The sequence below is a fragment of the Emys orbicularis genome, chromosome 1 (genome assembly GCF_028017835.1).
Source record: "Emys orbicularis isolate rEmyOrb1 chromosome 1, rEmyOrb1.hap1, whole genome shotgun sequence".
Taxonomy (NCBI): Eukaryota; Metazoa; Chordata; order Testudines; family Emydidae; genus Emys; species Emys orbicularis.
This window is the reverse complement of record NC_088683.1, coordinates 87,741,911-87,768,841: the sequence shown is the minus strand read 5'-3', so window position 1 is coordinate 87,768,841 and position 26,931 is coordinate 87,741,911. Positions and strand designations below refer to the sequence as shown.

Below are 26,931 nucleotides of genomic sequence, written 5' to 3'. Positions count from 1 at the left end.
AAATGCATAATTCTGCCTACAGGATGTTGGCAGAGATACTAAATAGTTGTTGCCACACTCGTGAAAATTCAGTGGAATATCAGCTAACAGGAATAACAAAAATTTCCTAATTCCAGATCATAATAGTCTATATAAAGTAAATAAAAGCACCTCTAAAATAAAAAACGGTTTGGCCCCAAAATAAGTTTGAATACATGTATAAACTTACCTTAAAAAATCATGCTCTAAGCCCATTGACTTACCTAATAAAAACAAGGGGAGAAATAAGTCAACCTATTTCTGTTTTGATGAGAACATGGCTGCCTCACCAAGTAATCTCAGAGCCATCCACTGTCATAGAAATGTTGACTCTTCCACGCATATTTATTTACTAAAATTTCTCTGTGATTTGAATCTACATTTTAAGAGATACTCGTTAATAAAATTCAGTAGAAAAGCATCAGAGTTTTCCTTGAACCATAGCATACCAAAAGAAGGCTAGTCTATTTAGTAAGCATAAAAAGTCCATCTTCTGGTTTGGGAAGGTGGACAATAAATCCATGTGAAAAAATGGCAATATGATTCTGTATTATCCTTCATGTGCATCTTTCTGATATAACACAAACAGTAATCAGAATTCTTATTCAGTCGACATTTTGACCAATTTGCAGGCCAGACAGTACAGCACGCTTTCATTCTGCTAAGCTATTTTTGATCAAACTTAAACTAAATCCGCTAAGCAATAACAAATGTGCTGTACCATTATTACTATGTTTACTTGTTACTCTTTGCCATTAAGATATAGGAGGAAATACAAGCACCTTATGCCTCCAAGCCTCTCCTCTTCAAAGTTGCCTACATCATGTTTCACTTGGATCTTTCACAATAATTTCATTGCTGAGTTTTTGCCCAAAAATAGGTATTTCCTAGCATCAAAAAACCCCTAACCCTGGAGTTTGGAAAGTGTACAAGACTTCACAATTTCTTTCAAAAATGGTTGGTTACTTTCCAAGATATCAGATCCAGCAACAAGGAAAGAGATACAAACTAATGAGAATCTGGATTTTCCTCTTGTAGGAGTCTGTTCTAGTCTTTGACATCAGAGAGTCAATAAAAATATACTCCCTCCCACAATTTTACTCTCAACTTTTGCAGAGTGGAGTTTGACAGCACTTTTAATATATATTGTATTTTAATTGATTGAGTTCTAATACTCCAGGAAATATCTTTATTTTGTGAGCTAAAGGAGATGTGCATCCTCATCTTCTTTTACATCTGATTCTTCCCTCAGCTATCCCAGTGTAAATCAGTAGTAACTCCATTGAAGTAGTTACAGTGGTGCACAATATCGGTTCCAGGCTTCCCAGCACATGGACATTGTACATATGTGACTTAATTACTGAAAAGTTCCAAGCATCTGAGAGGCCATATATATTAAAAAAGAAAAGGTTTGATACAATAATTTAATCTGTAAACTCCTGTAGTTTAATCTCTGATGCCTCCACTTAATTTTTCATGTGTTTGACCCAACCGTTCAGATTGGTTCGTTTGTGGCCACCTTTGTTTTCAGTCTGTTTTCAATTTAGCTAGCCTAAAACTCGCAGGACATTTTGTGTAAGATTCTCATTGCTGTGGTCTGTCATTGTAGTCCTTCCTTTCTAGATGTACATGATGGTGCCTATTGGGGTTCCCAAATGCTGAAATGCATGATGAGATTTTTTTTTTTTTTTTTTTTTTTTTTGCCCCTTGGGTATATATTATTACTTTGTTTATAATCACTGGTACTTTACTTAGATATGGCCATTTCTATTTCATTAAGACTGGTCTACACTACATAGTTAGGATGTTTTAACTACATCATTCAGGGCTGTGAAAAATATCATGCCCTGTGGTCATTGTGTCAACCTAGCTACTGCCTCTTAGAGAGAGGTGGATTTACTCCAGCAATGGAAAAACCCCTTCAGTCACTGTAGAAAGTGTCTATGCGATAGCAGGGCAGTTGTGCCACTGTAGTGTTTTTAGTGTAGATGTACCCTTAGACTACGTGATATGCAGGAGAGACAAAGGTGGGTGAGGTAATATTTTTTTATTGGACCAACTTCTGTTGGTGCAAGCCACACAGAGCTCTTCAGGTCAATACAATGCAGGAGTCATGTTGGGTTGCAAGACCATGGAGCCTCAGGAAGAAGCCTGCTCTCATCACACTCCCTCGCCCCCAAAAATGGCCTTTAAATATCAGAACTTTACTAATAAAATGTTTATTTAGCACCTTTCATCTTGAAGGATTGCAAACCACTTTACAACTAAACACATGCATCACCACTGAAATGCATCCAGGCAGACAACTGGCACACAGCTCACTTCATAAAATGAAAGAAAGAGGAGTTTTGGCCAGTTACAAGGGCAAAACCTACTATTCACGCAAAAAGTGCAGTGGGATCTTTATTGACCAGCTGTAACAGAGAGGATCCTCGTTTGAGTGTTTTGTTTTGTTGTGTTTTAAAGATCTCATCTGAGAGATCCACACAGGATACTGCACACAACCCAATTTATCTACCTTAAAAGACAAGGTTTGTGTCAGCCCTGCCAAGTTTGGAATCTGTGGTGCCATGGAGTCTAGGTATTTCTAACCTGACACTTTGAGATGACTAAGCCGCCACCACCTCAAGCTAGAGTGCATGCTTAATACATGAATCTTTAGGTTGTATACAGATAGTGATGCAGTATTACTTATGAATCCACAATTCTCAAATACTTGATGTTTCCACATGTACAATCCCATGAATACGGTAGGTCTCTTTACAAGCACAAGGTGTTAATTTAAAGTTCTACAAATTCCGCAGCTTTGGGGAAAGCCTCATATTCTGACAGCTAAGTAGCTGAAATGTTCTTCCAAGGGAAGCAGTGAAAGGCATTTGGAACAACTGGACAAAGCACTTGGAAAACCAACAGAGGGAACAATCCTGCATCAGCCAGGAGGATGGAAAGTACATGATGGGTCTTTTCAGCCGTTACTCCAACAATTCATAAGCAATTTATGAAAATAATAGGTATTGAGTGAGTCCTCTCTCTGCAGACACATTTACAAAATACCATTAAAACATTTTATGAATGTTCAGGGCCCAATCCCTCCCTGGTGTAACTCTGTGAAAGTCAATGGAGTTACACCAGAGAGGAAAGTGGGCTTCAGCATCTGTCTAGCTATGGCTTCGTTATTCTTAAATGCATTTCCTGGACATAACATTTATTATGTTCTTTCAGTTTAACAAAGAAAAATCATACGGCTATTTTTTATACAATTTGGAAGCACTTAATACAAAGTTACATGAATACACTGCATCATTATGGCCTATCTGTGGAAAAAAATACTGAAATACTACCATAGGGCTGTTCAATACTAGTTTTGTCTTTCAACCTTTATCTTAATACTAGAAAATATATAAATCATTTGCATAACATTATGCAAAAGAAGGCACAGCCGGTTATACTTTACACAAGCACAATGCATAATATGCAGGAAAAAAGGATAAAAAAAGCTTCACATCCTTATTAGATACATTGTTGAAATCCATTAAGAAAAGTACTTCATCAACAACAGTGTTCAACACTTGAGAGCTATGATAAACAAAATTATAATTCACTTAATGCAAAACAGATTTTTATATATATAAAAACACTGTTTAAAAATGCTAACATAATAAAAGTAGATCCATGTAATGAAAAGTGCAAACCAAAGAAATGGAGGGTTTCACAATGTCCTTCTCATGACACAGGAAAAACTAACCCATGGGAATGAATGTATTAAATCAGTTAATGAGTCCTTAACGTGATGAGACGTCATCAGGATTTCTGAGCATTTGGAGAAAGCAGTACTGGAGAAGAGGCCCCATCCAAACTGGGGATTGGTACTGGTATGTGACCATTTAGCAGAGTTGGAAACTGCAAGAGGACAAAAGGTAAAATTCATTCATTATCTCAAAGGATTACTGCATATGCACTCAGCCCCAGCAACTGAACCCAGATGATTTTCCTTTCAAAGGTTGTGGTTCCTAAATGACAAGCTTTGATTCAAATAATAATGAGTAAAATTTATTAATGAAAGGATGATAGTATTTTTCTTAAATGTACAAGAAAATATAGCTAGTTAATGCTACAAGACAACTGTCATCAGCTCACAAAATTGAGCAGTATGAAGAAAGATTTGTTAATTGTTATGCATAAAGGAAGAATGTTCTGTAATCTTACAAGACATTAATTAACACCTCTGCATTTTTAAGGTGTCTGAAAGAGATACGCAATGAAGATTCTTGCAAAATGAAACTGTAAACTCAAGCTACAGTTTCATCTGTGGGGGGGGAGGGAAATATATAAGCCTTCAAAAATATTTTGAAAAAAGTATGTGTGTATTCAGTAGAATCTGTCAGCTATCTACAAGGGACCCTTTGTCATGTGGCTAAGGGATATAAGTATTAAGCATGTCACATTTTCAAAGTGCTGTGCAAAGAATATTAACTAAGTTAATACACCAGTATATTCTTTGTACACCCTTGCACCCTGATTGCAGCTTATTTGCACTTAATGTGTATTGACTGGTATTTAAGATCTAAGACTAGCTCACTCAGAATTAGTTTTTAAAAATATGCTGAGGATTATATTGGCCTATTTTATGGCCAGACTTAGGTCCTGATTCTATGAGGCATTACTTAAATGGGAGTGCTGAGCACCCTCAACACTCAATTGATTTCAACAGGCGTTGAGGTCGCTGCACCTTAAAGGATTAGGCCCTAAATACTGAATGACCCAGTCCAAAACTGCCACTTTGTTAAAACTGAACAGCTACATCAAACGGGGTGAGTGGGTGTGTAAAAAAGATCTACTATAATATCATTACCGCCCCCCACAGGACAGAGAGCGAGCAATCCTAATTGCCACCATGTTCTACTATGAGCTCCAGGTTTTAGCTAAAGATTGTACTTTTTATCATTCAGTTTGAAATTTGAAAAGCATCGATCCATGTGATCAGCACTGGGCAGCAAGGGTCAGTGCACCATGCTGAAGGCTGTATCAAAAGTCAGTACTGGTTTGTTTCCTGCAGGCTTTCTTTTTATATCAGCCAGCCAGCCAGCCACAAGAGTCACCACCATGCCCCTGGAAAATCTTTTACCTATTTGATTTCAACTAATTACGGGGGGGGGAGAACTCCAGTTTCTTGTTTTTATACTGTAGGTTCTTCAAGAGGGATATGTAACCTAAAATGTCCTTCATGTGGTTTCTAAGACTACAAACCATCCCTCTTTTGTTATAATAATTGGCTGTCTCACTAGGCAGGTGAGGTGCTGAGACTACTGATTATTATGCAAAATGTGCTGATTTTACTGTAACCTCATTCCCCTACCCTTTTGTCCAATTCTTCCACCTGTTGTGTTTTATGGATGAGATGGGAGACTTAGATGGAGAGATCTCTGGGGCAAGGACTGTCTTTTTCCCCCCACTTATTTGTACAGTGTCTTGCACAAGGGGGCCCTGATCCTCGATTGAGTTCTCAGTGCTACTGTAATACAGATAATAAATAATCAAAACCAAGAGAATAAAATAGTTTAACTGGGATCATTGGGGCAGCTGAGATTTCAATGGAGTTTGATTGCATTCCCTTGGGGCTTTATTTTCGGATAAAACACAGTTATGTACAAGTCTCTCATTGCCCCAGTTATGCGGTAACTTTCAAACTAATGATGAAAATCTAAAGTGAGTTTAATTACATTCTAGTATTATTGCCACAGGAAGATCTTCCAATTAGGCCAAATTATAAACTGAATGAGGCAGAATTAACTGCAGATTTCAGTGGCACTTTTCATTTTCTCCGAGGCTGAATGGGCACAATTCTCTCCCCACACACTGGGATGTGGGAGTTGCTTTAGCTGTGTATGTATTCCAGTGCTGTACTAGTGAGGCACTTAATGGCCGCTCACTTTCAGAACGAAATATAAAGAGCCCTTCATCCAGGAAGAGGCGTGTGCTTCACATTCCTAGAAGTGATTGCTCTCGCTCAACATGGGGTGCCACTGTCTGCCTCAGTATCCAACAGCCTTCTGCTATGATGACGGTCATGTCCCAAAGGCACGGTACGTAACACTGGAGGAAGCAGGGGTCTAACAAGAATGCTAAGACCCTCCTCTTTTCTCCCCTTTCACCCAATATAGTGTAGTCAGCACTCCATCCTGTTACTACCTAATCCAGTCTAGCTCTTAAGGGGTACGTCTATACAGCCTACAGCAGCATGCCTCCCAACCTGGGTCTGTAGAAGCCCTTTAAAGTCCACTCTCCCCCCTCAGCTTCAGAGCTCAAGCTCCAGTCTCTACACAGCTGTTTTTAGGATGCTACTGAAAGCCCCACAAGCCCAAGTTTGTCAACCCAGGCTGGGAGGCTTGCTGCCGCGGGCGTGAGATGACCCAGTATGGGCTGTTAGCGAGAACTACCAGATCCATCTGTGTACAGTAGCCTCAGTAACAAAAAATCCCTTTAGCTCTTTAGGGCAGCGACTTTTTTCTTGTGTGTTTGCACAACACACAGTACATCTGGGTCCCATCCTGATTGAGGCCTCTGGGTGCAATGGCAATATTAATCTTAAATAATTAATTCTAGCCAAGTCCTGCCTGTTCTCGACTATGGAAGATGCTACACACCTGGAAAAAAGAAATTGGGGCCTGGTCCTGCTTCCGTTTAAGTCAAGGACCCCGAAAGAGAGAGTCAAGCAGCTTTAGGAAGTATTACTCTCAGACCCCCACTACTTTCAGGGTTTCCGCTTCCTGTTTAAGCAAGCAATGAACGTTCAATTAACCCTCAATGGGCACAGAAATGTGTTGGTCTGAGACCACCTTTTCCTTAGGGCATGCAGCCAGCTCTTTTTTTCTTGACTCCTAGATTTGCTAGCTAGAATTCTGAAGGGTGGGTTTGCCCTTGCAGGCACACAAGTAGCATCCCTAGTCTGGGGAGAGTTTTACATGTGCAGGTGCGTGAGACAGGAAATAGCCAAGCCAGGATCACTTGGGGAAGTCTGTTTTTGTAGTGAAAAAAAACTCAGACTCGGTGGGTTAGTTCCATTTCAGCTGCTGTTGCCACTTCCTATTTGGTTTGTAAATTAAAACTTTATGCACTACAGATTTGTCACCTTGGCCTTTTTTCTGAACCATGCGTTATTCAGATAAGGCCCTTTGGGTCCGTCAGATGCGACAGATCCAAATCCACTTTCACTTCCAGTTGTCACTGTAGGTTGCTAGATGCACTTGCAGTCTCAATACAGGACAAGTCTTGGATGCTTCCATCTCAAATGAAATGTCTGGATGTTTCCAATCGTGTGCAAAATGATAGCACAATACAAATAAATGAGTTTATATGAGGTGAAACAAAGAGCCCTAGGACTGCTGTACATAAAGTCACATTATAACTGAAAGGAATGCCTGTAATCCCAGTGTGGCGCTGGAGTATTAGTGGTCATATCACTCCCAGGCCTTGTGACTCTGCTGTATAATATGGCCAGTCTCTGGGAGTTCAGGGGCTGGGTCGTCTTTGTTTCCCATCTTCCATATACTGTGTCAGTGCTGGTCTGCCTCAGCACTTGTGGGATTTCATTCCAGGGCTTTTCCTTGCATTCTTTAGCTCCTCTATGGATCACCAGCTTTCTTCCTGCCAATTAACTGATAAGTATTTTTTTCCTGTGCCCTATTGAATCAGCTGATTGGCAACGGCTCCAGTTGGCTGGAGTGTGGAGGAGCTGATAGCCCCACCCTCTTTCCAATTTCTGGATGGACACTGGGGCTTTGAACAGCTTGTATTCCACAGTGATTTATTCATGTCCTTTTTGGGTTTTGTGTGGTGCTCTTCACTGTGCAATCCAAATTTCTCTCGAACATTTATTGTCACAACATCCTATGCTGCAGAGAAGTGCTGTTATCCCCATTTCACAGATGAGAAACTCTGGCAAAGAGGGATTAAGTGACTTGTCCAAGGACACACATGAAACCTGTGGCAGAGCTGGGAACTGAGCCCAGATCTCCTGAGTACAAGGCCCGTGCGTTACCCACAAATCCTCAGTGTCAGGCACCTTCACATGATAAAAGGATCAATTACTGCCTTCTGTACAAGGCTAGGCCTTCGTTTGCATGATTTTTCCAAAGCCTTTTCCATTGCTTTTCCTCCCACCTTCAACAGCTACAAGGCAGTCTCTTTGCTCTGCAGTCTCCTTCAGAGGCTCTGAGGGCTCAACTGTTCTCAGCTAGGGCCTTCAGCTTTTCTTTTTCCCATAAAATATCTGCTATGTTCACGTTCCATGAGGGATGTTGCCCAGGAGATTCTGACAGTGTTACAGTGAATCTAACTCTGCGTGTCCCTTTTAAAGAATGCCTGCTAATGTCAATATTTAGTTAAACTACTTGGAAAATTCAAAACCAACATGTGCAGGATGTTACCCTGATGTCTTTTCAGTACGTGCGCCAAAGAAAGCCACCTTTAGAAATGAAATGTGTCCACAAGAAAAACCTACCTGGAACAAGGTGTTTGGTCCTTGTAGCCTGGCAGGACTCAAAGGAGCTACAGGACTAAGGCTGCTCCAAAAGTGAATGCTAGACAGCAGTGGACTTGGGGTCAACAGTAATCCATTTGGGGTCTGCAAGACAAAAATACCAAATGTGTGCCTTGAGGCAGAAGACAATATGGGTTGGACCGTTACAGCTCCATCGACATTTTGCAGTGTTGTGCGGTTTACCCCCACTAATCTACTGACCCTGTCAGAACAGTAATTTAATATCCCATGCTATAAAATGATCTCCTTTTCAGAGTGATTTTATTGCCATTCAGGTTTGTTTAAAAAGATTCAAAACAGACCCACATGATTATATCTGTATCACAGTGTTACAATACCATGCATACCTCATTTTAGACACTGCCTATCAATGTAAAAATCTAATCTCTTTCAGAATAATGTTTGTTTTTTTGTAGACTAGCAATTACTCGCACTGGCTAGATCTTTTGGACAATTAACCCAATAGTGTTTGGAGTCAAAAGCTAGGCTTTGAAGCTCACTCCCCTAGCTGGTGCTTCTCTTTCACTCTGTTTGAAAGAAGGCTTAACAAAGTGGCATTGTATTGGTTTCTGCAGTGAAGGGTGGGTTTACAACCAGAGTGACAGCTAAGGCTCCAGAGAACGCAACTAATTCTATGCTAAGAGTCTAAATCCATAGAACTAAGACTCCATGGATTTTCTGTGCTCACAGATTGCTATTTGCAGGGTCATGACTCGGATACAGAGCTGTGAGTCTTCTCGTAGTGTTTTCAAAGTGGAATTGCAGGCTGGACACAGTAAAAATGCAACTGGCAAGCAGATTTCTGCGTTTAAAGAAAAAGAGTCTAAAATCACACGTGCCGTTCTGTATCCAAAATAACTTCTATAATTCCAAATAAGAAAGTGACACAAGTGCTGTGCTAAGCTTTGAACACAAGGTTTGAAATACCACAGCTAATCTTTCTCACACCCCAGACCCCAAATTAGCAAATCACGCCTATTCAGGAAAGGATTTAAGCACGTACTTAATCTCATTGACTTTAATGGAACATGAGCACATGCTTAAAATTGAGCCTGCGCTTTGCTGAACAGGGAAATGTTTTGCTGAACGGGGTGGGGGGAGAGCTGGCTGTATTTACAACATTTAAAACCTTTGGGGGAAGGAGAAGAATCTCATGACTCCTTGCAGGGAATTAATGTCCCCCACTCAGTCAACTCACATAATCCTACGTGTCTCATACTGTTGTAGCTGAGGTCCTGCTCTCTTTTTACCTCCGCTGTGGCCAAGGGTATAAACTTTGCCCCCCTAAAGGGTCTCATTTGAGTTTGTTCAAACTATTTACTGTCACATCTGTCTTTGCATGCGCGCATGCACACATTATGTTGCTCAGACACCACAGTTAATGGCACAGTAAAAGACCCTAGACACAGAGAGACCAGAAGTCAAGGAATTTTAAAATCTGAATGATGTATTGTTTGTATTGTGGTGATGCCTAAGCGGTCTGTGAGGATTAGAGTTCCATTGCGCCGGGTGCTGTACAAATCCACAGGAAGACTCTCACCTGCCCTGACATACCTGCAATCGAATTCCAAACAAGAGCCTAAAGGTTAGTTTAGCAAACAGTAGTTGGGAAGGGAAGAGTGGGGCAGGAGATAACCGTAATAAAATCACACAGCGACCTAGGCTAGCAATGCACACAATCTGAGAGCCCCAACCTATTGGAAAGGTGGTTCTTTAAAAAACAAAAAAGTCTAATCTCTATTCAGTGGCTGATTTTTCACATGAAGTGGAGCTTGTGGAAAGACTCTGAAGGAGCAGGTAGTGGCCTTACGGCTCACGCAGAGCAGGTGCTCCATGCATAAGGGTTAGCATGGAGGAAAGCGCAGAGATGTTTGTGGGAGAAATGGACAAATGGAAGTTGAAGGCCAGTGTCGTTGGCAGAGCAAGGGGGCTACATCAGAGAGAAAAGCGGATGAGATGGGAGTGGCGAACTTGTGAAGGGTCTTGAAAGGAGATGGATGGCAAGACGACTGACACTGGATGCAATGTAAAACTGGGAATCAAACAGAGGTGAGCTTAGCAGCTGTGTGCATCTGAATTGGAGAGGGGTGTTGGGAAGGCCAAAGCGGGAGGAGAGTATAGTGCTCGTGTCATGAAGTAAAGAGGGGGGCCTGAGTAAGAACTGTAACAGTGTGACCAAAGGAGAGGTCAGGTTTTGGAAATGTTATGGAGGAAGAAGCAGCAGGATTTGGACACAGCCTGGATGGGCCAGGCCAGGAAAGGGGAAGAGCAAAGATGACCCCCAATTATGGTGCCTGCATGCCAGTGAGAATCTCAATAGTGATGTCAAGAAGGACAAAGCAGATGAGGGAGTGGGAAGACGATGAAGGGTGGAGACAGACGTTCAATTTTGGCCATGTTAAGTTTAAGCTTATGTCAAGACATCCAGGAGGAGATGTCAGAGAGGAAGGCTTATGTGCAGGATTGGTGGGAGGGAGGCAGATAGGCAGGTAAGGAGTTGGAAGGTAGAGTTACCAGTCATTGTAGATGTAAAAATGGTAGCTTATGAGCTTATGAGACCACCAAAGGGAACGGGTGTAAAGCAAGAAGAGATGGGGCAAAGGATGGAGCCCTGGAGAACCCATAAACAGTGGGTGTAGGGAGGACAATGACCCACTAAAAGAGATGATAAAGGAATGGCCAGAAATGTAGGCGAAGAACCATGTGAGAACTTCATGATGAAAGCAAGGGTGGGCAAGTTTTAGAGGAGAGTCTGATCGATGGCCTCCAACACAGCAGGGAAGTCAAGGAGCAGGAATATGCAGTAGAGAGGAGGAGATCTGGCTCTGGGAAGCGTAGTTTCAGTGGAGCAAAGCAGAGGAACATGGAGGACAGGATTGTGTGACCAATACATTTAGGGGTGAAGCGAAGAAGGGAGTTGAGGGTGGCCACTGGATAAACAAGTGGGGACAATGTTCTTTTTTTGAAGATGGGGATACCAGAGCAAACATGTCCTATGAGGGAGGGAAGCAGATGAGAGTGAAATATTGAGAACAGTGTGGGAGAAGAAGAGAGAAAGGATGGAGTGATTGGATGGAAAGGTGCTAGAGGAAAAGAGCAGGCAAGAAACCCCAGGGTTGGTAACAGGAGAGCATGTTAAAGAAATGGAATAAGCCACACTGGATCTTACTAATAGGTTGCTAGGTGCTGTTGCTACTAACACAGATCCAACAGTGTTGACAAGGCCAAAATGTATATGGACGCGTCCTCTCTCAAGGATGCATTATCCTCCAAAGCCACTATAGTCTCCCTCATAGCCACATATTTGCCAATTCCCTCCCCTCCCCCATGCCAATTTCCTCCCCTCATCCCAGGTAGCACGTGGAAAGCCCTTATGCAAGTAGGCTGTGCAGAATGTAAGGGGTCTGGGCTCACCAAGCATGCCCCCCAAATCCTGCACTCCCATCTCCCCATGCAACACCACACCAGCCCCACCGTGCCCATGGCCCTTTATGTCTATGGGGAAGGGGGTAGCAGGGTTTGCCCCTTAAAAGTAACTCTGTCCACTCACAAACTAAACATTTCTCCCTTTTTAAGAACAGCTAATAATCATGTACATGTTGGGTTGTTTCAGACGCTGGCATGAGTGGTGCTGTTCCCAGGCTGTGTTACTATCTGCTAGCCATCCTCCTGGAGTGTATCCATGGGGATTCAGGAGATATGGCAAATGATGTAACTGAACTAGATCAGGATAAATGGTCAGAGATCTATGTTCTTAGGGTTCTGTAAGTTAAAGGCCATTGACTTGAAACCAGCTATCTCTGCAGCCAGAACCAATACAGTTCAGCGAAGTACACAGTATTACGCAGGCTGAGCTAGCTGTGAGGTCTTGGGACACTGTTCTGAATAAACTCCACATCTGCTTTTACTTCTTCCCAGAGAACCTTCTTAAAAGAGTATATTAGCAGCTGTCATGATCCAGATGACTATGAATACCCAATAACCCAACACCTTTTTAAAAAGGTTCTTTGGGAAGAAATAAAGAGCAAAAGGCAGGAGGAGGAGCTTATTCAGAATTGTGTCCCGAGGTCTGATCCCTAATAATGAATGCAGAGAGACCCCATTTCTCTGAAGTACAGTCCCTAAAGAAGGGCTAGTGCTTAAAGAGAGATTTGAAACTGAGTTGTAACCCAGTCCGGTCAATCAATACCTTAAGGTGCCTGACAATAGTACTAAGGTAAAGTCCACACCCTGTGAAGTTCAGAGCACTAGAGTTGTCACTTTCAGCTGGAGCCAGGAGCTAGCCACAGTAAGGCTCGAATTTGGTTAATATTTAATACAAGAAGTGCAGGCTGCATTCCAGTCTTCATATCACCGAGGCCATCAGACAGCAGCAAAACCACAGGAGGAATTTAAGGTGTAAACAACAGAACAGAATCACCTGTCCTTAAATTACATGTGGAAACTGATATATCATCTCATGTTATCCCCCCACTGGCAATATAATCAGTATTGTATTTTAATCCTGCTGGGATGCTATTATCCCAAAGCCAGTAATAACCACAGATGGATTAGATTTATCTCAGTTGTAGGAGCACTGCTTTAAAAAAATATTTCAAATTAATGTTATTTATAGTACAAACACACTATAGTGAGGAAAAGCAGAGTTCCCACCTTCGCCCCAAAAAGGAGCAAAGTTGGTGTAACCCTTACTAGCACAGTGCATGTCACATCATGATAGATGACCCCTACAGAAGTTACCCCTTTAACTAAGGTGCTATAAGGTCTGTAACTGTGGTGCTAAAGGGCTCCGGCCCTGCAGATGATGAATGCGAAGGGAAGGGCTGTTGTGTACACACTCATTTCATACGTTAGGAATCAGTATATTGTAGAAGTTACGAACTCTGAAGCACATGCCTCAAGAAAACAGACATAAATCAGCTTTCCCCATTTTCCAGAAAAAGGCAACAGTGCTAGCAAAAACAAAAAGATAAATAATCTGCAGAACAAGCGATGGAACTGGGCAAAATTCTCAAATTTTGTTGTTATTTAAGCATTCCTGTTTTCATGTTCATTAAATGAAATTCCAAAAAAACCTCTATCAAAAAATTGTACCAATTCCTTTTTGCCTTTAAGAGCAAAATTTCCCAATATCTTCATGTCGCTTTTTTCTTTTTGAAGTTGAGTTGGTCCTGTTTGGTTATAAAAGTCATAAGGTCTTCGTTATGGTTCTCTGATTGGCTGAGCTTTTTATTTATGTGCTCAAGAATAGTTGCTGGAAGCCATTTTGAATCATTTTCTCAGAGGGAGTGGCTGCATTTTGTGAGCTCTTGCTGAACCATTCAAATACCCTGTCTGACTTCTAGAGTTGGGAACAGAGTGCATATGTCCTTGACTGCGTGTAGTCCCTATGTGTCTCTGAGATCAGAATCTGGTAAATAAAATGTAGCTGGATGTGTAGCACTTGCCATTAACAAGTAAAATGAGATGAATTGCAGCCTGCCAACCTAAACTCTAGATCTCGTTACTTTCTATTATAACTTTACTGTTACCTAAATATGGTTGATGTATTTTGTATTTTATTATGTGCTCAATTATGTCAAACTTCTTAAAGATGTAGGATGCTTTTTAAACAAGCCTAAAATCGATTGTTAATACACAGAAACAGCTACCGTGCTCCAATGATGCTGCCAAATGTCTGGAGAGCAAATGGCCCCAAAGAGCCCACCACGTCTCTCACAGATGCATTCAGTCTCTTATAGAGACTGTTAAGAAAGATGTGCTGAACGGTGGAATAAACAGATGGAGAACTGAATCACTGATGTGTTTGGTAATGGACTACAGTGAGTATCAATCAAGAAGCGGCCCATAGTCAACTACAAAACAAACCAGGCTCTTTCTAATTTTTCCTTTTTGAAAATCTTGGGCGTAATAGACTATTTTATAGATAACAAGGAAGCGAAGTATCCAAAGAAATGGTGAATGAATGGACCAACAAGGAAACAAATCAAAATGGCTCTACTGATTCTGGGTATGGTATTAGATTAAAGTAGACTTGCAATGGACCTTGCTTTCAATCTGTCCCATTCTGGGCCTGGTATGATTTATTTGTCCATTTTTGTGCCCTGAAAGTAAAACATTTACCGTGGTTATTACCACAGCTAGATACTCTGCATGCTAGTCAATGCATCTCAGTTCTGGCTTGCCACACTCCAGTTCTTCCTGCTAACTGTACTTTACGCTTGGAGTTTTTATGATGTGCACAAATGACAGGTAGAGACAAACAAGCTAATTTTCATTTGAGACCCAACCTTAAATCATTCCCTTGTGCCCAAGTACTGCAGGGCTCTAATAAAAGGAAGGCATAATATCTGGTGAATTCAGGATAAGGCTTAAATCATATCCCTAGATTTCCTTGCTTTTGTGAGTGAGTTAGCCACCCTACCATTTGTTGTTTTATTTTTTGTTATATATTCAATAAATTTCACTTAATATTGATTGCGTGAACTTTTATTCCTATAGTCTTTCTTTGTGCATATTTTTACAAATGAATTTCCTCTCTAATTTTACTGTGGTGCAGTCAGACGCAAATAAATGATGCAAGCACTAAATCATCTGCTTCTTGCTGACTTTCCTCTTGTCCTTTGAATTACTAGGTCTGTCCAGTGACATTATTTTTAGTGAACTCCACCTTCAGGACAACTATTGTTCAACACTGACACTCCTACAATTGTGTAATTAGTTAACATCCACTTTACAGTGAACAGAAACAAATGGGTATTTCTTAGGCTCATGCAGAAAGGAGACTGCAGCAAATGCTTTATGAACCTGTAAGGCCTTTTGAAATTGAAATTGGCTTAAGAGCCCTTTCTTAGAAACCAATTAATTTGATCTGCTTTGAAAGCTAATGAAAATGTCACACTTTATGAATGGGTGCAGCAAGTGGTACTAAAAAAATCAGCCAAGCATCCCATGACATACACATCCACATTTTGACGGAGTAACTACGTGTATTTGTTTCTTGGCCTTTTCCTCCTTGTTCTGCATACCTTGAAACTGGTTTTAAACGATAGCTGATTGATGTTAACAGCTGACCCAAGTGAATGTCTTGTTATCCTTCCGCCCACTCTGTGAACTGTAATTACTTTTCTCCACATTACCACTGGGCATGTGTGCAAGAAAGGACTGTACTTTCCACATTTTATATAGGCATCTCCTACACCTTTTTTCCCTCCCCATGGACTCTTTTCAATGTGAAAGTCACATGCACATAAACCTGATCCTTCATTTAGTCTTTACCAAATTAGAACCTATTTGTCCAAAACAAGAGTATATTAGACAGACATATCTTACCTGTGCAGTAAAGAAAGCTGGAGTCAGGGATCCCGAAGGAAGTGCTGGGCTGTTGAGGGCGATGGAACCAATATCGGTGCTGGAAAGAACCATGGGCGGCGCTGAGATTTCCAAGCCTTTGGGTTTTTTAGCCTTTGGGGGAAGAGATGGAAATTTCGTCTTGGAACCTGAAGAGAGGTTCAGAGGCTCAAGAGAATCTGAGTCATGGCAACTGGACTCAAGAAAGAGGCTCCTGTGATCTGAAGGGAGGGGTGAGTGAGGAGACAGAGACGGAGACCGTGATGAAGACGGCGAAGTAGTAGATGAAATGCTGGCTGTGGTAGGCAACATTAAAGAAGATATTTTAGCTGACACTGAAGAGGTGAGAAAAGCAGAGCCAGCTGCTGCTTCGGACGTCGATGGCAACGACACAATGGGCCTCATCACTTGCTTGTCTGTTTTGTTTGTCACAAATCTTATAACAGTCCTGACTTCTTCCACCGGTGTGTTTCCTTCCGACTTCTCCTCCAGTTTTTCTGTTTTGATTGGCTTGTGAGTGTCTGGCTGGTTCTGCAGGGAGTTGATGGTGAAAGAAGAGTACAGACCAGAATGGATATATTCGTTACGGCTTGTGCTTTTCAGAGCTGACACATTGTGCTTGTGCTGGTCTCTGCCCTCGGAAAGCATCTTACACTCGCTGTCCTGCAGCAAGAGGCTCTCTCTGCTGATTTCCACAGCATGAGGATCCATTTTCAAAATCTCAGGAAAGGAGACAAACTTGTACACAAACTTCTGTCCAATCACTTTCTTGATGATGTTCTGTGAATACAAAACCACAGGCTAACAAGGTTAGTGATCTGGATGCACGGAGTGCATTATTATTGTTTTCTATTTGTATTATAATGCCATGGGGCCATAGTTATGAACCAGGACCCCATTGTGCTAGTGTAACGCCGACAAACCCCGGTTGTGGGCGGGCGGGATCGAACCAACAACTTGCTGTTAGCTAAGGCTGTAGAGCAGACTCATAATCTCTCTCTAAGTGGTCTCAGTGCCACTAGATGGGACAGAGCACCACACCCAGGACGTGTGTGGGCTACACTAGGCGCTGTACAAGCACAGAACAAAATACAGTCCCTCCCCAAAGAGCTTACGGTCTCAGTATAAGACGAGAGGAAACGGAAGGATCTAGACAGACGGAGTACAAATAAACAATGAAACAATATTGGTCAGCATGGCAGGCAGTGGTCGTTTACATGGTTTCACATATATAGGCTGACATTGCTCTTTGCTCATAGTCAGACAGGCATTTCAGTGAGTATTCAAACTCTTCCTTTCCTTGGGCCTGATTCCATCCACCTACCTAAACATTTATGTTACACGCCTCCTCATCACATCTAACAAAATTGCCATCTCTACAATATACACGCTGCAACATGGATTAATCACCTCTCTCTTCCGCTAAAGCAGCTCAGAAATATTTTCTTTCCAATGGAAAAAGAGCATTCTCAGCACCTTGGAGGTTTGACCTCCTCCGCCTTTAGATGGGCTGTCACACTGTAGAAAACTCAGCTGTAGCTCTTGCAATCCCTAGATCCATGATCCCTAAGGGTTAAGCTTTCCTTTCAAATATTTGCAAATTATAAAACAAATGTAAGCAGAGTCTGGATGAGCTCTCCCCTGACATCTAGTGGTGAGCTGTGGGAAAAAACTTCAGAAGCTGATCTCGTTTGCATGGAAACACACACCCTGCCTAGGTGCTCAGCATGATGGGATTGCTTGCCCAAATGATCACTTCTGGCTGGTGTTGGATCCCCCGTCTCCTTGTTATTAGGGCAGGAGTAATAAAGGGTTGTTGTGTGAACCGAGGGCAGCAGAACTGTACCTGGCATATCCCGATGGAGGGTCTCACCCTCAACTGAACGGCACTCGCTAGACAGGGGACATGGGTTCCAAAGCCCCATGAGTTGAGAGTGGTGTGGGCCCTGTTTAAGGGTTGTTGATGCCACTTGACCATTCCTCTCTCCCATTTAGACTCAACTGAGAGTCTTGTTACAGGTTGCAGAGCTGATCACTGATACCTAGGTCTAAGTATTAGACCTACTTTGGAACAGTGCCTCTATTGGAAGAGACTGCACAATGTGCACAAGCAGTTAGGTTCCCCCACTAACAGCTGAAATCACTGAGAGCTGTGTTAAGTGTGGGGGGGAGGCTGAAGACATCTTGGTGAGTGGCCAGCCAGGCAGCTGGCAGAGAGGCATGGCCAGCAGGGAGGCTGGTGGAGAGGGCCAGAGCACAGCCCCGCAGAGGCGTGGCAATCGAACGTTGGGGTGACAAGCAATTGCCCGAGCAGTGCAGCGTGTAAGGTGCCTCCTTACCCTCCCCCCTTCACACAGGGTGGGAGGTGAACTCTGTGGATGAACCTCTGAACTCAGGGGCTGCACTGGCCAAGGACAGCAACTGTGAGTGGGGTACAGAGAAGGGACAGGCACATTAAAGGGACTTTTGGGTTGCTGGACTTAAGACCCTGAGGAGAAAAGGACACTGCCCAACTTACTTGGTGGTGGGTCTTTTGCTCATGGTTTGTGTTTATGAACCCTAGTTGCAGTGTTTTCCCAAATTAATGCTGAGTTACTTCCCTCCTTTTATTAAAAGGTTTTGCTACACTCAGACTTTGTGCTTGCAACAGGGGAAGTATTGCCTCTTAGAGATGCCCAGGGGGTGGAGTGTAATTGTCCCAGGTCACCAGGTGGGGGCTCAAGCCGGTTTTGTGTTGTATTGTTGAAAAGGAACCCCTAGATACTGAACCCGGCCCTTGTTGCTGCTGGCTCCACCTGGCAGAAGAGTTACACATACAAAAACCCATGTTCAAATTAGGGGTAGCCCATTAAACCTCTATGCCTGCATACATGTGCTAGTGTGCAGGCTCAGCCTCTAGTCTTGTGCCGCCAATTGACAATGATCACACGCCCTTCAGCAGTCATGAGACATGAGCTAAATTTGTGACAAATGCAAATGTTTGCACAGTCTTTGATGTCACAAACAAGTAATTACCACCTCAGCTCAGGGGTGAGTACAGGGAAATCTTTTACTCAGACACAAAACATAATAGAAACACAGAAAAAAATCCCAGCTATGTAAATTGTTGTTAGTACAACTGTTTGCTTTTCTTCATATTTGCCCTAATGAAATAATTTACTGGCCCAATCACTTTAATGTTTCTGGGGGTTTGACTTTAATGAGGTTTGGATCAAGCCCTAAATCTACTGATGTGCTTTATATCACAGGGGTAGCCGTGTTAGTCTGTGCATCTGAAGAAGTGGGTTTTTTACCCACGAAAGCTTATGCCCAAAAAATCTCTTAGTCTTTAAAGTGCCACCAGACTCCTCATTGGTTTTGATGTGCTTTTGCCCAATTATACAACATTTTAGACCTACAAGGTCCTTGTATGAGCTCATATGCAGTTACATTATGGTACCAGATAACATGAGCCCATGAAAAGGAAGAGAGCAGTGTGGGGGGGGAGGCAAAAAAACCTAACTGGCTTCAAAACTAAGCTTGGTATGTTTCTGGAGGGGATGTATGAGGAGACTGGCTACATGCCATTATAGGCAATCTGTGACTGCTAGTAGCAAATATCTCCAAATATCTCCAGAGGCTGGTGATAGGACACTAGATGGAGAGGGCTCTGAGTTACTACAGAGAATTCTTTCCCAGGTGTCTGGCTGGTGGGTCTTGCCCACATGCTCAGGGTCTTAACTGATTGCCATATTTGGGGATCAGGACGGGATTTTCCCCCAGGTCAGCTTGACAGAGACACTGGGGGTTTTTCACCTTTCTCTAATACAGGAGTGGGTGGGTGAGGTTCTGTGGCCTGCAATGTGCAGGTGGTCAGACTAGATGATCATGGTGATCCCTTCTGACCTTAAAGTCGATTGAGTCTGAGACCTCCATAGACCTCCAGTCTATGAGATCTCCATATCAAGGAAGAAGAGGGGGCAGCGGCAATTTTTCAGATATTTCAGAAGTGAGTTTTTGTTTTCTTGGGGTCCATGGTTCTTTGACAAAGGATTCTCCCCTTTAAAAGACTTTCTGGGGAATACCCCCTCTCTGGTGCACAGCTGTTTCTTATAAGGTAAAACTGCTCTGTGGTAAGTAAAGTTGAATGTGAACTTACATTATTCCTGTAAACTTAATTTCTTTTTCAGTCAACCATAAATAGCTATTCCAAGACTTGGCAAACAAAGTCTCAGACCACTGTTCTCTTTCATTAACTATTTGTTTTGTTGGTTTAAAAAAGAAATTCAGCCTTAATTCCTATTTATGTATCTAGATTCTTACATGGCTTCCATCACTGTAGAACTCTGAAAGCCTCATATACATTAGCGGATTTATCCTCACCAAATCCCAGTGAGGTAGGGAACTGTTGTTATCCCTGTTTTACAAATGGGGAGCTAGACACACAGAGCAAAAGGGACTTGGCCAAGTTCACAGAAGGAATCTCCAGAGCTGGAAATTAAATCCAAATTTCCCAATCTACTCCTTTAACCGCAAGCCCATGCTTCCTCCAGTCTGAGTTGTACGTGAATCTGTCTACATAGATGAAGATGATTACACAAAGACTATTTTTATAGTTCAGAAGATATTTGGAATCTAAATGCATGTGTGTGTTGATTCTCCTGGCTTCATTTTAGGACTTGGTTTATGTTTTTGTCTGCTCTGGTGTAGTTGAAACATCGTTCTCAGTTTTACTTCACTCTGACTCAGTTTTACACCTCATACTAAATTTTTGAATTACTTAAAAAAAATATAAAACTCAAGAATATATTCCCAGAATATAACTACTTTCCCCCCCCCAACATTTTAATTTAAAAACATCTACTTTTGGCTCCTGAGGGTTTGTTGCATCTAGAATTGGCAATGGATGTTGTGCTTGGAAACGGACTCCCAGCACAAAAAGATTAAATAAAGTTGAGAGGCACTTTTACAGTGGAGCAAGCTTGAAACAGGGAAACATTTCTATAAACAGCCATTGAAGGGGCTGGTGATTTTTATGCTGCTTTTGCTATTATTCAAGATAGAATTGTTTTAATACAGGGCCCTTTCAGTGCAGCTTTCTAATCTGCATGAGCCTGCAACGAAGTCCTAATAATTAATGATGGGCAGAGCTTAAAAGGTTGAGTTCACATACTCCTCAAACATTTTGGATGCTGCTTTGAAATGCTCAGCCTAAAAACCCACTATCATAGTGTCAGGGAAAATAAGAATGCAAATTAATTAGCCATTTCTGAAACACCATTGTCATATCTGTAGCCAGAAATGCGCAGATTAACCTTAGCTTTTCTTCACCTTCAGGTTTCCTTGTTTGTTTGTCACTGGCTGCGTCCATTCCAGAAATATGAAAGGTATATCAGACCAGACTCTGAAAGATGGGCGGCAAGGAGATTATCAGCCTTGGCTACAAGCGCTAGCCAAATGGTTTTCTTTCAATATCAGATGGCAAAGGCGGCTGCCTTTGTGCTAATGTCTGCTTCTGCTGAGTTAGGCAACTGTTCACCATGATATCAGAAGAGCAATCACATGCACTTGCCTCGCCTTCTGTTTAAATTTCGGATAAATTACCTCAGAGAGAAAACTTGCTTTTATTCACATCTGCTGACCTAGCCATCAGGGTGGGTTAGTGCTAGAGAGGGTGCAGTATGGATAGGAGTAACTGTTGTGTTAGTGTAGTTGGAGGAGTAGAAAACAGGTCCAATGACAGCTTCAGTGCCTCCACTTCCTCAATTTATAAACTGTCTATTGGCCTTATCAGGAGACAGCAATCTCTCTAGTGTTCAGAGCATGGTCTGGGAACTGGGACACCAGAGTTCTAGTGGCAGGTCTGCAACTGGCTTCTTGAGTGGCTTCCATCAAATCACTCGGCCTCTTGGTGCTCCTCTTTCCTCAGCTGCAAATTAGGGATTATATAACAATTACCCAGCTTTGTAAAGTGGGTTGAGATTTTTGGATGACTAGAGCTAAGAGGATCTGTGTCTGTCCATGCCGTTGTGCTAGAATTCCAACCATGTTAGGGAACTCTTTTAAAACATGGCTGCACCCTCACCATGTTATAACATGGTTTGAGTTTTCCTGTGCATACCAGACAAAATCATATACTAACCAAGGGAAGGGAACCTTGTTAGCATAGTTCTTTTAATGTGATCATAATTTGATTTGGTTTAGTCTATGCAGGCAAAACTAAACCACTTTATGATATGGTTAGGACGCAACCAAGTTGTGGGTTCCCTAATGTAGCTGGGATTCTACTGTAGAAAGGCCTAAAGTGATCGATGGATGCTGTCTGTCCATCCTGATAGCTGCTAGTATCTGGAGTTTACCCCTATAGATAGCAGGATTTTTCCCCCTGGGAGCAAATGTACAAACAGTTTTGATGTGAATATTGGTTTGGTTGACGTCTGGATTTTTCCCTCATTTTGTTTGTTTTCATTCTAACAGATGGATGAGTACAGAGAATTGTTCAGCAGTAACTTCTTATCATTTAAGGTTTCAAATTACAGAAGTGTTCCAGCACCATCCTTTGATCAGAATGAAGAACACTGCTATTGTAAATTATGATTCACTGACTACTGCTTTCTGCACCAGAATATTATTAGTGTGTGCATATGCTGGGTATGCAGCTAGATGCTGGTAAATAAAAACACACTGTGTGTGAGTATGTTTGTCACATTGTATTTCATTACTTTTTTTTTTAATGTTGAATTCTTTAGCAGATAAAATTCATTCTGATTGTATCTTTGGAATGAGCTGACGAAGTGGAAGATTTTTACTTAGCTGGATTTAGACAAGACTTGGAAGCAAATGTGTGTCATGCGTAACACTGACCTCACTCAACTTTTCACTGTCAAGAAATCTTGCATGAATAATTTAAGACAATGGTTGCAGTCATGGATGTGAGTGAGATTGGAATCTGGGGTATTTGTTTTATTGCTGCTATTACCTCCAGCTAACGAGCCACCCTGTGCGGCAATCCAAACATTCAGCAGCTATTCCATTTGATGATGAAGATACTTAACTGAGTTTCGACAAAATGAGCTGCTTGCTGATTCTAGCAGAGTCCCAACTTAGCATTAGCAGCAGAAGTGCCCGTGCCAGCCCCAGAAACAGTAGTAGTAAGAAGGTACCTCCCCACGACATGCTTTGCACAACACTAACCTTCCTCTCTGTGCCCTCCCCTCAGAACTACGGACTATCAGAGGAAGATACATAACTGTGCAGTTGGTTGTCCTAAAACCAATGGTAAAATGTATTATGTTACACAAGGCCTGTCTGTGCATATGTAGTAGTGATCATTAGTTGTTTTAAATATGAGGTAAAGCAATGCTGGGAAAGAATTTTCTGCTTTGGAAAGATATCCTGGTTCCAGTTATTTACTTTTTCCACTTAGTGTTATCACGGGACCTGGGACCGCACACAGCCCCTGCCCCAAAGAGCTCACTATCTTAGTATAAAGCAATCGATTGCAGATGGCTATAGGCACACTAGGTATGCGTATAGGTATCTGTTCATATATTTAATCCTGCCTAAGCATGGAGGGGGGAGGGACTAGATGATTGCTTGAGCTATCTCCTCCCATATATTTCTGTGATTCTATCATCCCCCTTCCTTCCTCCCCCCTTCTCTTGCTGTGTCTGGAAGACCCACTCCCTCTCTTAAAAAAAAAAAAAAAAAAAAAAAATCACAGCCATCCACAGCCTCTTCCTACCTCGCTCCCTCCAGCTCCTGGCTCTCACAGAGACCTGGATTCCTTCATCTGACACTGCCTCTACAGCTGCCCTCTCTTAGGGAGGCCTCTCCTTCTCTCTCACTCCCCACCCTGGATCAGACCATGGGGAGGGTGTTGGGTTTCTCCTCTCCCATTCCTGCCACTGTCTATCTCTCCCACCTCCCCCTTCCCAATCTTTCTCTTCTTCTGAATAGCACTGCACCTGACTCTTCTCTCCTTTCCCACTCCATGCTGCTATGATCTACTGTCCATCTAACTCCTCCCATCAGCCTTCCTCTCTGATCTCAACTCCTGGATCTCTCTCTCTTCCTCTCCTCACAATCTCCCACACTCATTCTTGGTGACTTCAACTCCCATCTGAACCCTAGCTGCATGTTTTCCTCGTCATCACCTCTTCATTCCATCTGCAGCCCATGTCCTACTTGGGGGAGGGATAGCTCAGTGGTTTGAGCATTGGCCTGCTAAACCCAGGGTTGAGAGTTCAATCCTTGAGGGGGCCATTTAGGGATTTGGGGCAAAAATCTGTCTGGGGATTGGTCCTGCTTTGAGCAGGGGGTTGGACTAGATGACCTCCTGAGGTCCCTTCCAACCCTGATATTCTATGATTCAACTCTCCCACACACCAACAGAGCCGTTCACTTGACTTGCTCTTCACCCCGCACTGTTCTTTTTCTGAGCTCTCTCCTGCTGAGTTCCCCCTCTTTGACCATCATCTGGCCTCTTTCTACATACCCCATGAGCCCCTGCTCTCACACCTTGTCACTCACCCTTTCTGTGACTTGCAGTCCATCAATGTCTATGACATCTTGTCTGCTCTGAGCTCAGCCCTCTCTTCCATTGATACGGTTGTTGATTCTCTCCATACATCCCTCTCCTAGACTCTTTTTTGCTGCTCTCCCATAGCCAGATAGGCCCTGCCAACCTCCAGCCCTGGCTCCCCACCCCAAATATCCACTTCCTCCACTTCTGCTCTCATGCTGCAGTGCAACTCTGGTGGAACTCCTGTGACCTGGCTGACTTCCTCCACTACAAATTGGTGTTCTCCTCCTTCAGTTCTAGCATCTTCCTAGCTAACCAATTATAATTCTACAACTTAATTGACTCCCACATCCACCATCACAGTCCCCTTTTCACTACCTCTGACTCACTCCTCAAGCCCTCCCCTTCTGCCTCCACTGCTTTCTCTGCACAGGTTCTTGCTAATTTCTTCCAAGAGAAATTCCAAGTGACCTTCCCCCTCTCCTCCTACAACCCTCTTCCTCCCCATCACAGATGCAGAAGTTTCTCACCTGCTTTCCTCCCCTAACTCCTCCACTTGCCCCAATGGCCCCATCCCATCTACTGATCTCCCTTGCGCCCCCTCTCATCCCCTACTTTACTCTTCTCCATAACCTCTCGCTCTCCTCTGGCTCTTTCCCCTCACAATACAAGCATGCTTTAGTCTCTCCTATTTTTAAAAAAAGCCATCCTTGAGCCCATTGGCCTTTCCAACTATTGCCTCTCTCCTGTATCCCTTTTACCTCTAAGCTCACTGAACGCAATCCCTGTCAGGCATTTCCCTCCTTCAATTCAATCCTCTTTCGGGCAGGGAGTGTCTTTTTGTTCTGTTTGCACAGCCTCTAGCACAATGGGGCCCTGGTCCACGAAGGGAGCTCCCAGGCACTACGGTAATACAAATCATCATCATCATCATCATCATCATCCTAGACCCACTCCTATTCTGCTTCCACCCCCTGCACTCAACTGAAATCAAAATCTCTCATGACCTCTTCCTAGCCAGAACTCAGAACCAGGACTCCATCCTCATCCTTCTTAACCTGTCAGCTGCCTTCAATACAATCAACCATTCTCCTCTTCTTGAAATCCTTGTCCTCCCTTGGCTTCCATGGAACTCTGTCCCCTCCTCCTGCTTCTCCTACCTCACTCCTTCATAGTGTCCTTCAAAGGATCCTCCTCATCCACCCCTCTTCAGTTTTCTGTAGGGATTTGTCAAGGACCTGCTCCTAACACAGCACCCTCTTGCAGTGTTGCTGGGGCTGTGCACTCTCTCAGGTCCAGTTACTCCAGTGGAATGCTCAGTAGCACTCTGGCAGTGATGGGTTCTCAGGCCGTAGGCTGAGCCCTTCTGGATACGTCTCTCCCTTTCAGAGTTCTGGGGAACACACAAACAGCTCAGTAGCCGCAAAAGAACAGAAAGAAAGAAAAAGAAACACACAGGCTGTCCCAGCCAGGACATTGGCCTCTCTTCCTTCAGCGGGGCCCCGGGTAGGCCACAGTCCAACTCAAAGTCCACTGGTTTTCCAGCAAAAATTATAGGAGACAGCCTCCCCTCTTCAGCCACATTCCTTTTAGGCCAGGGGTGTGGGCTCTGCTTGCTACCAGGCCTCTTCCTGGGAGTTGGGAAGCTCAGCAATCAGCTCCCCTCTCACAGCTGCTCTTACTGAGCTGACTGAGTGTCATGCTTTTAAACCCCTCTTCCATTCCCGGCATGACTTGCAGGTGCAGCAGGTTGGGGCTACTCCAGCCCAGAGCAGCTCCTTAACCCCTTCTAGGCTGGTACAGGGTTTATAGACTCTCTCATTGGGTCCCTTATCTTCTCCATCTTATCTGTGGCTAATCTCGCCTGCAAACAGAAATTCAGCTACCATATCTATGCTGACTCACAGATCTACCTCTCTTCTCCAGACCTGTCTCCTTCTGTCCAGGCTAAAATCTGAGCCTGTCTCTCTGACATCGCCTCATGGATGCCTAGTTGTTAGGTCAAGCTCAACATGGCTAAAACAGCACTCTTAATATCCTCCCCCAAGCCCTCCCCGCTACAGTCTTTCTCAATCACTGTGGACAAACCCACCATCCTGCCTGTTACTCAGGCCCATAACCAGGGTGTCATCTTCAAATCAGACCTCTCTCTAGGTCCTCATCTCCAGGCTGTGTCTAAATATTGCCAATTCTTTCTACATAACATCTGTAAGATACAGCCTTTCCTATGCATCCACACAGCTAAAACTCTTGTCCAGGATCTCCTCATCTTGCAACATCCTTTTCTCTGGCCTGGACTAACGTAATCTTGTCCCAGATATCCATTCAGAATGCTGCTGCAAAGATCATTTTCCTAGCCTGCTGCTTTGACCATGTCACCCTCCTGGCATCCCTCCGCTGGCTCTTCTTCTCTTTCGCATCATATATAAACTACTTGTCTTCACTCTTCACGTGCTTTCACTGCCTGTCCCCACACTATCATCTCTCATTCACTTCAAAACCTCAGCTTCTGTCTTTGATC

General features: G+C 43.1%; 1 protein-coding gene across 1 annotated transcript in view; it reads right to left on the bottom strand.

Annotated features, from left to right (window-relative positions):
- Positions 1 to 2,103: 2,103 nt before the first annotated feature.
- The window catches only part of ELK3 (ETS transcription factor ELK3), a 59,177-nt gene continuing 34,349 nt past the window's right edge, over positions 2,104 to 26,931 (bottom strand). Inside the window, exons 3-5 of the mRNA XM_065423877.1 lie at positions 15,890 to 16,687; positions 8,519 to 8,641; positions 2,104 to 3,918 (exon numbers count right to left, since the gene is read on the bottom strand). Of these exons, the coding sequence (XP_065279949.1) occupies positions 3,820 to 3,918; positions 8,519 to 8,641; positions 15,890 to 16,687 (1,020 nt within the window). The 3' untranslated portion in view covers positions 2,104 to 3,819. The remainder of the gene's footprint in view (positions 3,919 to 8,518; positions 8,642 to 15,889; positions 16,688 to 26,931) is intronic.